General features: G+C 41.3%; 1 protein-coding gene across 3 annotated transcripts in view; it reads right to left on the bottom strand.

Annotated features, from left to right (window-relative positions):
- Positions 1-12,759, bottom strand: part of agpat4 (1-acylglycerol-3-phosphate O-acyltransferase 4 (lysophosphatidic acid acyltransferase, delta)) — a 174,503-nt gene that overhangs the window by 34,067 nt on the left and 127,677 nt on the right. For all 3 annotated transcript variants that reach the window (XR_007248158.2, XM_048536764.2, XM_048536763.2), the window contains exon 7: positions 11,157-11,232. Coding sequence is in view for 2 of the 3 variants with exons in the window: in XM_048536764.2 (XP_048392721.1) it covers positions 11,157-11,232 (76 nt within the window). In the remaining variant the exon portion in view is untranslated. The remainder of the gene's footprint in view (positions 1-11,156; positions 11,233-12,759) is intronic.

The following is a 12,759-nucleotide window of genomic DNA, read 5'->3' as shown; positions in this document are numbered from 1 at the left end:
TGGCTAACATTACATCACCATTCAAGAAAGGTGGTAAGGAAAAGCCAAGAAGTATAGAGCGGTGAGCCTGACATGGGTGGTAGGTAAATTGTAGAAGGGAATCCTGAGGGACAGAATTTACATTTATTTGGAAAGGCAAGGACTGATTAGGGATCGTCAACATGGTTTTGAGCATGGGAAATCGTGTCTAACTAACTTGATTGGGTTTTTTGAAGGAACAAAGAGGATCAATGAGGGCAGAGTAGTGGATGTGATCTATATGGACTTCACTAAGGCATTCAACAAGATTCCTCATAGTACAGATTAGCAACGTTAGATCACATGGAACACAGGGAAAACTAGCTATTTGGATACAGATCTGGCTTGAAGGTAGAAGACAGGAGGGTGGTGGCACAGGTTTTCTTTTCAGACTGGAGGCTGTGACCAACAGTGTGCCACAAGGGCCGGTTGCTGGCTCCACTGCTTTTTGTCATTCATACAAAATGATTTGCATATGAGCATAGGAGGTATGGTTAGTAAGTTTGCAGATGACACTAAAAATTGGTGGTGTAGAGGACAGCAAAGAAAATTACTTCCATGTATAACGGGACCTTGATCAGAAGGGCCAATGGACCAGAGGAGTGGCAGCTGGAGTTTAATTTAGATGCATTCGAGTGCTGCATTTTGGAAAGGCAAATCAGGGAAGGTCTTATACACTTCATGGTAAGTAGAGTCACAGGTAGGTAGGTAGGTTAGTGAATGAGGCACTTGGTATGCCTGCGTTTATTGGTCAGTGCACAGAGTACAGGAGTTGGGAGATAATGTTGCAGCTGTACAGGGTATTCGTTTGGCCACTTTTGGCGTATCACATGCAATTCTGATCTCCCTGCTATAGGGAGGATGTTGTGAAACTAGAAAGGGTTCAGAAAAGATTTGAGGATGTTGCCAGGGTTGGAAGTTTTGAGCTATATGCAGAGGCTGAATAAGTTGGGGATACTTTCCCTGCAGCATCAGCGGCTGAGAGGTGACCTTTTAGAGGTTTGTAAAATCATGAGGGGCATGGATAAGATTAATAAGCATAGTATTTTCCCCAGGGTAAGGGAGTCAAACTAGAGGGCTTTAGGTTTAAGGAGAGAGTGGAAAGATAAAAAAAGGGGACCCAAGGTGCAACTTTGTCCACAGATGGTGGTGCATATATGGAATGAGTTGTCAGAAGCACTGATGGAGGCTGGTACAGTTACATCATTTAAAAGCATCTGTATGGGTATGTGAATAAGTGTTTAGTCGGATATGGGCCAAATGCTGACAAATGGAACTACATTTGTATAGGATATCTGGTTGGCATGGATGAGTTGGACCAAGAAGGTCTGTTTCTGTCTGCATATATCTATGACTCTGTCTTCTTTAGAACTATAACAAAAGTAGGCCATACCTTCCTTCTATCCCAGTGGTTTTCAACATTTTCAGTATAAAAACCTGACACTTCAAGATGATTAATCCCATAGCACACCCATTTTTTTCATGTGACTCCATGGCTCAAGTGACATTTACTTATATGAACAAAGCCACAGTAGGAATGGAGAAACCGAGCAATTGGAGAGGCACTTCAGCAGCCTCCTCACTCCTCTACCCACCATTCATCCAGCCAATTCACACATGCCATCTTGCAGAGATGGCTGTGCCGCCCAGTCACTGAGAAGAAGCTGGGCATTCTGTAGAAAATTTGAGCATGTTACACTGTAAAGACCACATTTTATTTTACTGTAGTTTTGATTGCAGGATGAATGGAGAAAGGACTGTTATAAACAAAAAATTATTGAAAAACGCAAGTCATCTTTACACTGCTGCTTTGCTGGAGAACTGGGAAAGACTGTTGAGATGGGATGGATTCAGATGTGTACGAAGTGAGATTCAGCCAGCAGGGAGTTGCTGATTGGTTTGTGATGTCATGACCAGTTGTGGATGAAGAAAGCCAAATCAACCTGACAATAGCCGTCCAACTGGGTAGCTGAACAGCTTATAGCTATGAATGATACTGACAGAGGCTTTGGGCTGCTACATGGGGAGATAAAAGCCAAAAGAACTAGGGATACAGTAAATCAGAAACAAAAACAGAAGCTATTGGAATAGCTCGGTGTGAAGCTGGATGAACACAGCAGGCCAAGCAGCATCAGAAAAGTTTGATGTTTCGGGTCGAGGCCCTTTTTCTGAAGAAGGGCCTCGACCAGAAACATCAAATTTTCCTGCTCGGCCTGCAGCGTTCATCCAGCTTCACACCATGTTATCGTAGATTCTCCAGTATCTGCAGTTCCTGCTATCTTTGCTGGAATAGCACAGCAGATCTGACAGCATCTGTAAAGAGAAAATCAGAGTTAACGTTTTGGGTCCAGCGGCCCTTCCTCCATTCTGGAGAAGGGTTACTGGACCAGAAACGTTAACTGATTTTTTTTTCCCTTCACAAATGCTGCCAGACCTGCTGAGCTATTCCAGCAACTTCTGTTTTTGTGCATGGGGAGATGGTGTGTCTCTCTCCAGTAAAACACCTAAAGCCTAAAGTAAACCAGTTTATTTTCTCTCACCAGCTGATGAAAACTCTGGTCTTTAACCGAAAGCCAAAACTTAAGTTCATGTACCAACTGCCTGTGCTTCCTGCAAAGTAGTGAAAAGAATCTGGAGAAGGGGTATTGAGAAAAAAAAACAGAAAATCCTGACAAGCAGAGGATCATCTCAAAACCCCAAAACCCTGTGGACTGGGCTACAGAGCCACCCAGTCAGAGGCAAAAAAAAGTCAACAGTTCATAGTCAATTGCCTGTTGTTTTAATATATTTATTTGTAATAAAATGGTAGTTCTTGTTAAGCACGGAAATTTTGTCTGTTTTTCAATAGTTTGGGCCCGACAGCCTAACTAGGAATTTGGTGTACTTTAAAAACTTTACTGATGACTCCAGGAATAGCAGAATTAGATTTCCCCACACGCTATCCCAGTGAGATGTGGCCTGAGTCACCTCAAAATCATTAATATGGATCGCAAATAGCTCAGTCTCAAGCACCAATCCCACGTTCCTTTTGTCTACAATCTGTCAGAGCCAATCCACGTACATTACCTGTGGTCCCACGAGCTCTAAGCTCATGTAAATCTATGTTTTTACATGGTTTTGGAAAGCTACAATTTCTTAAACTGTGATTTCGTTATCAGAATCACGATTGCTTTTCACAGAACAATCTCATATTTCAAGTGTGCCATTGAGAGTAGAGTAGCACTACTTATGCCATATTTGCTAGACTGTATTGCTTTTCATCATACTCACTCGATATCAACTATCATTTGTATAATAGGCCTGAATAATTTAATAACTCAGCCAATAATTTACCATTGGAAAGCTGGTAAAAAAAAAATCAGATGCAGTTAATTTTCTGCATAACACCTTTTTTCAAAATACAAACATATGAAAAGTGTCACAGCATTCCAAACCTTCAGCTCTACACTAAATAAATTTTAAACTGAATAAGCATGTAGCAATTTAAACTGGCCCACAGCAAATCACAATTTCATGTAATTTTAGCAATAATTAAACACTACACAAAAAGGTAGATACATGGACAAGTGTTTGAACTTCAATGTTGTACACTATCATTCCAAGATTAGGAAATTAAAATCCAATAAGAACAGCAAGTAAATAGTAAGGATTCATAATTTAAGTGTTTCATAACTAGAAAGAAATTAGGGCCCCTTAAAGATCAAAGAGATATCAAACATGGACAATCTCAGGAGATGGGAGACATTTAATGAATATTTTGTCAGTTTTTACTGTGGAGAAAGACAGAGGCCAGAAATCTTGGAAAAATCAACACTTATGTTTTGAAAACAGTTCGGACTACCAAAGAGGAGATGCTGGAGGTCTTAGAAAATATAAAAAGGTGGATAAATCTCCGGGACCTGATCTAATGCACCCCAGAACTTTGTGGGAAGTTAGGGAGGAAATTGCAGAGACCCTTGCAGAAATACTTGTATAATGATATATAAATACGAGTGAGGTGCTGAAACACTGGAGAATGACTAATGTTGAGCCTTTAAGGAGGTTGTAAGGAGAAACCTGGCACCTATATACCTGACAGTCCGACTTCAGTGGTGGATAAGTTGTTGGAAATGATTTTGAAAGATATGCATTTAAATGCATTCAGAGAGACAAGGAATGGTTAGGGATTGTCAGCATAGTTTTCCTCGCACAAAACCATGTCAAAAGTTAATTGGGGATAATGGGGACTGCAGATGCTGGAGATTCCAAGATAATAAAATGTGAGGCTGGATGAACACAGCAGGTCAAGCTGTGCTCCTGAGATGCTGCTTGGCCTGCTGTGTTCATCCAGCCTCACATTTTATTATCAAAAGTTAATTGAGTTTCTTTGAGGAAGTAACCAAGATGATTGATCAGGGCAGAGTGGCAGATATTGTTTATTTTGGCTTTAGTGAAGTCTTTGAAAGGATTCCACATGGTAGACTAATTAGTAATTAGTGGGATTCAGGGTGACCTTGACAACTGCTTACAAAATTGGCTTAACCACAGCAGACAGTGATGGTGGTGGGTTGTTTTTCAGACCAGAGGCCGATGACCAGCAGTGTTCCACAGGGTTCGGGCTTGGCCCCTTTTTGTCTGTCATTTATATAAAAATTATATATGTGAGCGTATGCAAAACATGGTTAGTAAGATCATGGAGGACACCAAGATTGAAGGTATAATGGACAGTGGAAAAAGGTTCCTTAAGATTATAGAGATTTTGATCAATTGGATCAATGGATGAAGGCTGGCAGATGGAGTTTAATTTGGATAAGTGCAAGATATTGCATTTTGGTAAAACAAACGAAGGCAAGACGTATACAATTAAAAGTAGGGCTTTGGGTAGTGTTACAGAACAGAGAGACCTAGGGGTTCAGGTACGCAAAACTTCAAAGAATTACATCACATTTGGATAGGATGGTTAAGAACGCATTTAGCATTAATACAAAAATAGACATTAGGTTTTTTTTTGTACAGAGTGGGTTGTATGTATAATGACCTTCCAGTGGAAGTGATGGGTACAGGTACAGTTACAAAGTTTAAAAGAAATTTAGCCGAGTACATGGATGAGGAATGTTTGAACAGATATGGGCCAATAGCAGGCAGGTGGGGCCAACCCAGTTTGGGATTATGGTTGGCATGGACTGGTTGGCCGAAAGATCTGTTTTTGTGCTGTATGACTGGTTAGAAAAAACTGATCTGGCCAGATTTAAAAAACAAAGTTTCCAGTGAAGGTTCGCTACTTTGAGGCTTTCCTATTAAAAGAAATTACTGGAACTAGCTATTAAATGGATGTTGTGATAAACAAATGTTTCCAAACCAAGCTGTGCCACAAAGTGTGCTGCAGACAGAAGGTCACACCACTGTTACCAGCCAAGTGGTATCACCAGGCATCTCACCCTAAATAGTACCCTCATTGCTTGGTGCTATCTGACTTTGACACTGAGCCCTGCCTGGCATACAGCAAAGTCAGGTTTCAGCCAAAGAAATATACCATTAAACTAGAAACACTTTAGGAAAGAAGGTCATCTACCGATCAAGTTATCCAGAACAGATTTAATATTCCTCAACTAAGCTTAATCAGGCAAGACCAGAGTGCTGCGTCAAATTGCGATCATTTATGCACCACCACTGTGTTCAAGGGAAGGAAATCAGAGGACTGTTAACTGGTTTGGAGGTTTAGATTAAAAACGGGAGTCAACCAAAAGGACAGTGCCCCGTAAACTGCAATCAAGTCTCCAACTAACAAAACCCAAGTGCTCCTGGAACTGCCAGATTCAAGTCCCAGTAGATTGACTACAGTGCTGGACAGTCAGTCAGTCAGTACCTTTTTACTTCAGAGCTCGTTGCTGAATTTTGGAACGCTAGAGGGATATCTGAAAAATAATGTGGAATGCCATAAGACCGTTGGAAACCTCAGCCTTCCCCTTGGACCGTAGATAGAGAGAAAATGAAGACACTTGTAAAAAGTTCTGAAAACCAAAAGGCACAAGTTTAAATTAATTTCTAGCAATGCAACCAAAAAGCCAACTTTTCTTGCAGAGAGAACAGTCTGGAGCACAATGTCTGGAAGTCTATTGGAGACAAGTTCATTTGAGATATTCAAGAGAACACTTGGTGTCTGAACAGAAATAATACACGGTCATGCAGAAAAGACAGGAGAATGGCACAAAGTGTTAACACTCATTTGGAGAGTCAGTGTAAACATACTAAACTGAACAGCCGTCCTCAGCTCCATAACAATTCTGAGATTCTGTGACAGGTCACTCACATCTGCTACATAAAAGATGTTCTGCAAGTGAAAACTCAAGTTGACAGGGATTAGAGATAATTCATGGTAAATCCTGTGGTGACTGGGGGAATATCTGAAGGCAAGCATTCAGGAAGAGCATGAAAAAGCAGCTACAGTCAAATAAAAAGGAAAAGAGCACAGCAGTAGGAAGGAAGATGCAAGATGCAGCAAGTACTGCCACTCTTGGCTTGTTCTCTACAGCCACAGACTATTGTTCTTTCCAGAAGTGACATGCATCCCAGGCTGTCCATTGTCTCCCAGGATCAATAAATACCATCTGGGGTTCTTGTGGTGACCCAGGTTTGTAATGGGACAAGAGTGAAAGTGGAAGAGTGAGGAAGGAAGGTGGTGGGAAGAACAAAATGGGAACTTATGACATTATAGAAGTCAGAGCTGTAAGTTTTAAAGCACTTGATACCAAAAGGGAGAGTCTCAGGTTGAGTTTTCTTCTACTCCATTCTAACTGCACCCTGAAGTGGCCCAGCAAGCCATTCAATTGTATTGACAGTGGAAAAAGCATTTAAAACAAAAAACAAGAAGACAGTAATAGAGTCAGACCACCTGACATTGACAAATGCAGTTGAAATGGCAATGGCAAAAGAGACAGTAGGTCTTCCTTAGCAACGCTAGGGTCTGGTGCCAAGATTGGCAGGACTGTCTTAGACTTGTCAAGCACCAGTGTAAGAAATCAGTCACACTCATGGAATGAAATCTTACAGACAATGACCAAGATGACACCATATCCAACCCTGAGCATGTCTTATCACCCTCAAGACAGACCCAGACATGGTATTCTATTGCGTAGAAGTCAGGAGTGTGCTGTCCAGAGATGTCTCAACATTTGATTCCAGGCCAGTGAAGTCTTGTGGCATCAAGTCAAACATATTAAGGAGACCTCGTCCTGAGTACCACGTACCCACCCACTCAACTGATGTATCAGATGTCCATAATGAACACTGCTGGGAGGAAGCAGAGGGTGGCAAGGGCACACGATGTACTTGGTCAGAGATTTCAATGTGCATCGGTAAGAAGTACTCAGCAGCAGAACTATTAACCAAGCTTGCTAAAATGTGGGCAGCACAGCTTTCCTGCTATCATACCTCTCCTGCCCTCTAACCAGCAGAGAGCTTCTTTTGTTCTTTCCTTCCTTTACCCCTTTTCCTACCTTTGTACTTGCTTAACACGTCACAGCTTTTACTTTCAATTATAATTTTAAAGAAGTTAATCTAAGTGAAATTAATTTTACTTGATATGAAAAATATTCAACATTTTAGACTCAATCATACAGCACAGAAACAGATCTTACAGTGCAACTCATCCATGCTGGCCAAGTTTCCCCCAAACTAAACTAATGCCACTTGCCTGTGCTTGGCCCATATTCCTCTAAACCTTTAATAAATTCAGAGAAGTACATGAATAATTAAATATTGTAACTGTCCTACATCTACCACTTCCTCTGGAAGATCAGAGGATGGTTTGTGTGTGGAATGAAAAAATTGCCCCTCAAGCCACTTTTAAATCTCTCATCTCACTAAAAATATGTTCCCTAGTTTTTCCCTGAAGAAGAGTCCCAACCAGAAACATCAACTTTCCTGCTCCGCTCTGATACTGCCTGGCCCACTGTGCTCCTCCAGCTCCACTGTGTTACCCCCCTTAGTTTTGAACTCCACCATTCTAGGGAAAAGATTATTGCTATTCACTTTATCTATGCTCCGTATGATTTTATCAACTTCTAAAAAAAGTCACCCCCTCAACCTCCTACACCCCAGTGAAAAAACTCCCAGCCTATCCAGCCACTCCTTATAAGTCAAGCCCTCCATTCCCAGAAACATCCTGGTAAATCTTTTCTGAACCCTCTCCAATTTAATAAAATTCTTCCTATGTAGGGCAACCAGAACCGTCCACAGTACTCCAAAAGCGGTCTCATCAACATCCTGTTGAATCTCAACATGACATTCTAACTCCCATGCTCAAAAGTCTGAACAATGAAGGCAACATGCTAAATGCCTTGTTGACCACCCTGTCTACCTATGACAACTTCCAAAGAAATATGTACCTGAATATGTCTCTGTCTGAGAATACCATGCAGGGTTCAACTGTTAACTGAAAGCCCTATCCTTATTTGCCATTACCAAAATGCAAAAAACTTTGCATTTATCCCAATTAAACTCCACCTGCCATCCACAGCCGGTTAGTCTAACTGATCAAGATCCCTCTGTAATCTTAGATAATAACCTCCTCCACTGTTGACTGTACTGCCAATTTTAGTCAACCACAAAAAAAAACTTACTAACCATGTATCCTAAATTTTCATCCAAATCATTTACATAATTAACAAACAGCTGACCCAACACTTATCTCTCTGGAACACCATTGATCAAAGGCCTCCAATCCGAAAAAACCACCCTCTACCACCACCCTGTCTCCTACCACAAAAATCAATTTTGTACCAAATTGGCAAACGTTCCCCGAATTCCCACGTGATCTAACTTTATTAATCAGTCTGCCACGTGAAACCTTATCAAATGCTTTACTAAAGTGCACACAGAATACATTGACCACTCTGCCCTCAATCTTTGTGGTTGCATCCTCAAAAAAAAACTCAAGTTTGTGACGCGCAATTTCCCATGCCCAAAAACATATGACAATCACTAATCAGTCCCTGCCTCTCCAAATGCATGCAAATCCTATCTCAGGCTCCCCGCCAACAACATACCCACCCCGGATGTCAGACTTATGAGTCTATAGTTCCCAGGCATCTCCTGACAGCAAGGCACATTAGACACCCCTCTAGTGTCCATGGCTGTTGTTGATGCAAAGATCTCTGGTAGGGACCCCGCAAATTTCTTCCTTGACTTCCAAAAAAATGTTCTGATACACGTGATCAGGCCCTGGAGATTTATCCACCTTTATATTTGTGTGCCTCCAGAACCACCTCTTCTGTAAGATGGACTGTTTTCAGACATCAATATTTATTTCCAAACTTTCAAGCCTCCATGTCTTTCTCCACAGTAAATATGGACATAAAATATTTATTTAGTACCTCTTCCATCTCCTGTGATTCCACACATGGATGACCTCATTGATCTTTAAAAGGGGTCCTATTCTCTCTTTAGTTTCTCTTAAAATGTACTTGTACAATCTTTCTGGATTATCTTTAGCCTTAACAGATAATGTTACCTCATGTCCTCTTTTTTTGCCCTCCTTACAGTATTCCTTACAACCCCTGTAATCCTCAAGCAAGAGTTACTTGACACTGGTTGTCTTTTAATTAACATATGCCTCCTCCTTAGTCTTGACCCGGGCCTCTGTTTATTCATTCATTGTTCCTTACTCTCACCAGCCTTACCCTTCACGCTAAGAGGTACGTAATACCTCTAAACTCTTGTTATCTCATTTGTGAAAGCCTCCCATTTGCCAGTCATTTCTTTACCTGCAAACAGTCTACTGAAGTCAACTTTTGGAAGTTCCTGGCTCATACCATCAAAATTTGCCATACTCTGAGTTTTAACTATAATACAAGGCCTGTCCTTTTCCATCACTATTTTAAAACCATTAGAATTATGATCACTGGTCCCAAAGTGCTCCCCCACTAACACTTCAGTCACTTTCCCCACTTTGTTTGCCAGGGAAAATGAGAAGTTTTGCTTCTTCTCTAATAGGTACAATAAACACATTCAACAAAATTCGTCATTATCCAAGCCCTCAAGGCTATGGAAGTTCTAGTCTATATTTGGAAAGTTAAAATTCCCTATTACAACTCGGTTATTCTTACATAGATCAGAGGTCTCTCTATGTATTTGCTCCTTAGTTTGCCACTGACTATTCGGGTGCCTATGGTACAATCCCATCTAGGTGATTACCCCCTTCTGGAGTTCCACCCATATAACTTCACCAGACGTCTCTCAGAAATATCTTAAGTAGAACAGTAACGTTTTCCCTAATCAAAAATGCCACTCCTCTCCTCTCTTGCCTCCCTACAAGCACCTAAACTCCAGAACACTGTGCTGCCAATCCTGTCCCTCCTTCAGCCATGTTTCTGCAATAGCTATTGTGACCCAGTTCCATATTTCCATATGTGCCCCAAGTTCATCTGCCTTACCTGCAGACGCTTTGCACTGAAACAAATGCAGTTTAATTCTTCAGAGAGTTACCTTGTTCTCGGACTTGGTCTTATCTGCCTTGTCTAAATAACTTGCTCTCTGGCTTTCAAACTATCCCCAGATGTCTCTATTCTCCCTACTTCTTAGGGATCACCCCTCCACCCCTCCACCCCCCCCCCCCCAACTTGCCTCTTCACTAGTTTTAGGCACACAAACAGAATTAGCAAATCTCCCTGCTAGGATATTGCCACCCACACCTCCCTCACCAGACCTTCAGCTCAGGAGAAAGCAAATCTGTTTTGAACAGGTCTCTTCTGCCCAAAAACAGACCCCAAATGATCCAAAAATTTGAATCCTTGCCCACTGCACTGTCTACTCAGCCACTGATTTATCTACCCTAAACTCTTATTCCAACTCTCAGCAGCACATAGCACCAACAGTAATCCATTTTAGATTAGATTCCCTACAGTGTTCTATTTTTTCAAGACATAATATGTGCACAAGTTTGCAGCAAGCAAACCAAAGCAGTCTATTATTTCACTTCTCTTTCGATTGGTAGTTATCAATAACTTAGAAGTTTTTGGTGTCTTAAATCAAACTAGCACCAGTAGGAGGTGGATTCTTGCAGCCTTCCAGAAAACAAGTACTCCCCTGAAGAGTGATCACATGAAACTGTCATGAATAATTCAATTAATATTCTTTTGCCACGAGAAAAGTGAATTCACCTTTTCTTGATATAGTTTATGAAGCCAGGCAGCACACTCATTTTCATCTTCAGGAATGTCTTCCAATGGGATTCGTCTGCAGATTGAAGAGCATCAAAAAATTTTAAGCAATTAAAAAGAGAGACACTCTTACGAGATATATCTATATTCATACTTCATATCTGAAACAATTACTGTCGAGTATCCTTCCATTTATTACCTATAACCTATAAACAAACCAGCTAGTGCAGACAGTTCCAATATAGTTAACAAAAATACACATATGGGCAGAACAGTGGCTCATTTGTCAGCAGTACCAGGGACCAAGGTTCGATTCTACTCTGGAGTGACTTGCCATGTGGGTTTTCTGCAGGAGCTCTGGTTTCCTCCCACAGTCCAGGCATGTGTTGATTGGGTGGAGTGGCTACAGAAAGTGTAGGATTACATGGATAGGGTAGGAGATTCTATCTGGGTGGGATGGTCTTGGGAGGGTCAGTGTGGATTCAATGAGCCAAATGGCTTGCTTCTACACCAAGATTATATTTTAGCAAGGACTAAACCAAAAGACTGGAGTACAGTTTTGAACAGATTTCTTTAAAAAAAAATCAACTCAGATAACCTTGGAACCTAGGAGGACATTTTGGTCAGTTTCAATGGCCTAGCTTTTCTGAATTACCCCATAACAAAAGTCAGCAGCAACAAGCTGACACAAACAAACAGTCAGCGGAGTTGGGGAAAGGCAAAAAAAAACTCTAAATGCATAAGGCGCCACCGCCGGTGAAATCACCAACTCGTTCAGATTAAAAGCAACACAAACACGAACACGAACATCAGTTGATATCTAAGCTCAGCCAGGGAATTGTATTTTATAAGAAAACAAAAGGCCCTCACAAGAATAGACCCCATTCAAACAGTGCTGCATTTAACAAATATTATTTCAATTTGGATTGGGGTGGGGAGTTGGTTGGGAAGAGGAGTGTGGAAATATATGGAGGAAGGACTCACTCCCTTCAGGAGCCCTGACAACCGTCCCTGCCAATCTCACTCACTCACCCAACATCCTGCAATCTAAAATTCTGCATGCCTCCTACTGATACAGGACAACTCGCTATACTATCCCATCACCGCATCCCCCCCCCACCCCCGCCATACCCTGTACCAGCACTAAACTACGTCATCCACATTCACCACCTTCAACCTCTCTATTTCTCAGATGTTTTTTTTAAACTAGTATGACAAGGCTAAGAGAACCAGGATGCTGATAGAGGCATTCATCTCCTCACCACATATAAGGACAGGATTCTGGCACTTGCAAATGAAGGCTGGAACCCTATTGTGGGGAAGCCTAAAAGGTTCTGAGTCCCAGCAACTGGGTACAAAGTTTTAATAAAAACTGAAAGAGCTGTAGATGCTGTAACTCAGGAATTTTAAAAAAAGTAGCTGGAAAAGCAACAGTTCTGAGGAAGAGTCACCAGACCTAAAACATTAACTGATTTTTTTTTTCCACAGACACTGAGCTTTTCCAGCAACTTTGTTTACTGTATAAATTACTGCTTACTCCCATCACCCCCAGAGAATTTAATCTAACATTTAGTTGTTACATTATCTTTAGTCTTCTGCAGGC

This window comes from Stegostoma tigrinum, chromosome 9, assembly GCF_030684315.1.
Source record: "Stegostoma tigrinum isolate sSteTig4 chromosome 9, sSteTig4.hap1, whole genome shotgun sequence".
Taxonomy (NCBI): Eukaryota; Metazoa; Chordata; class Chondrichthyes; order Orectolobiformes; family Stegostomatidae; genus Stegostoma; species Stegostoma tigrinum.
This window is presented reverse-complemented; position numbering and strand designations above follow the sequence as displayed.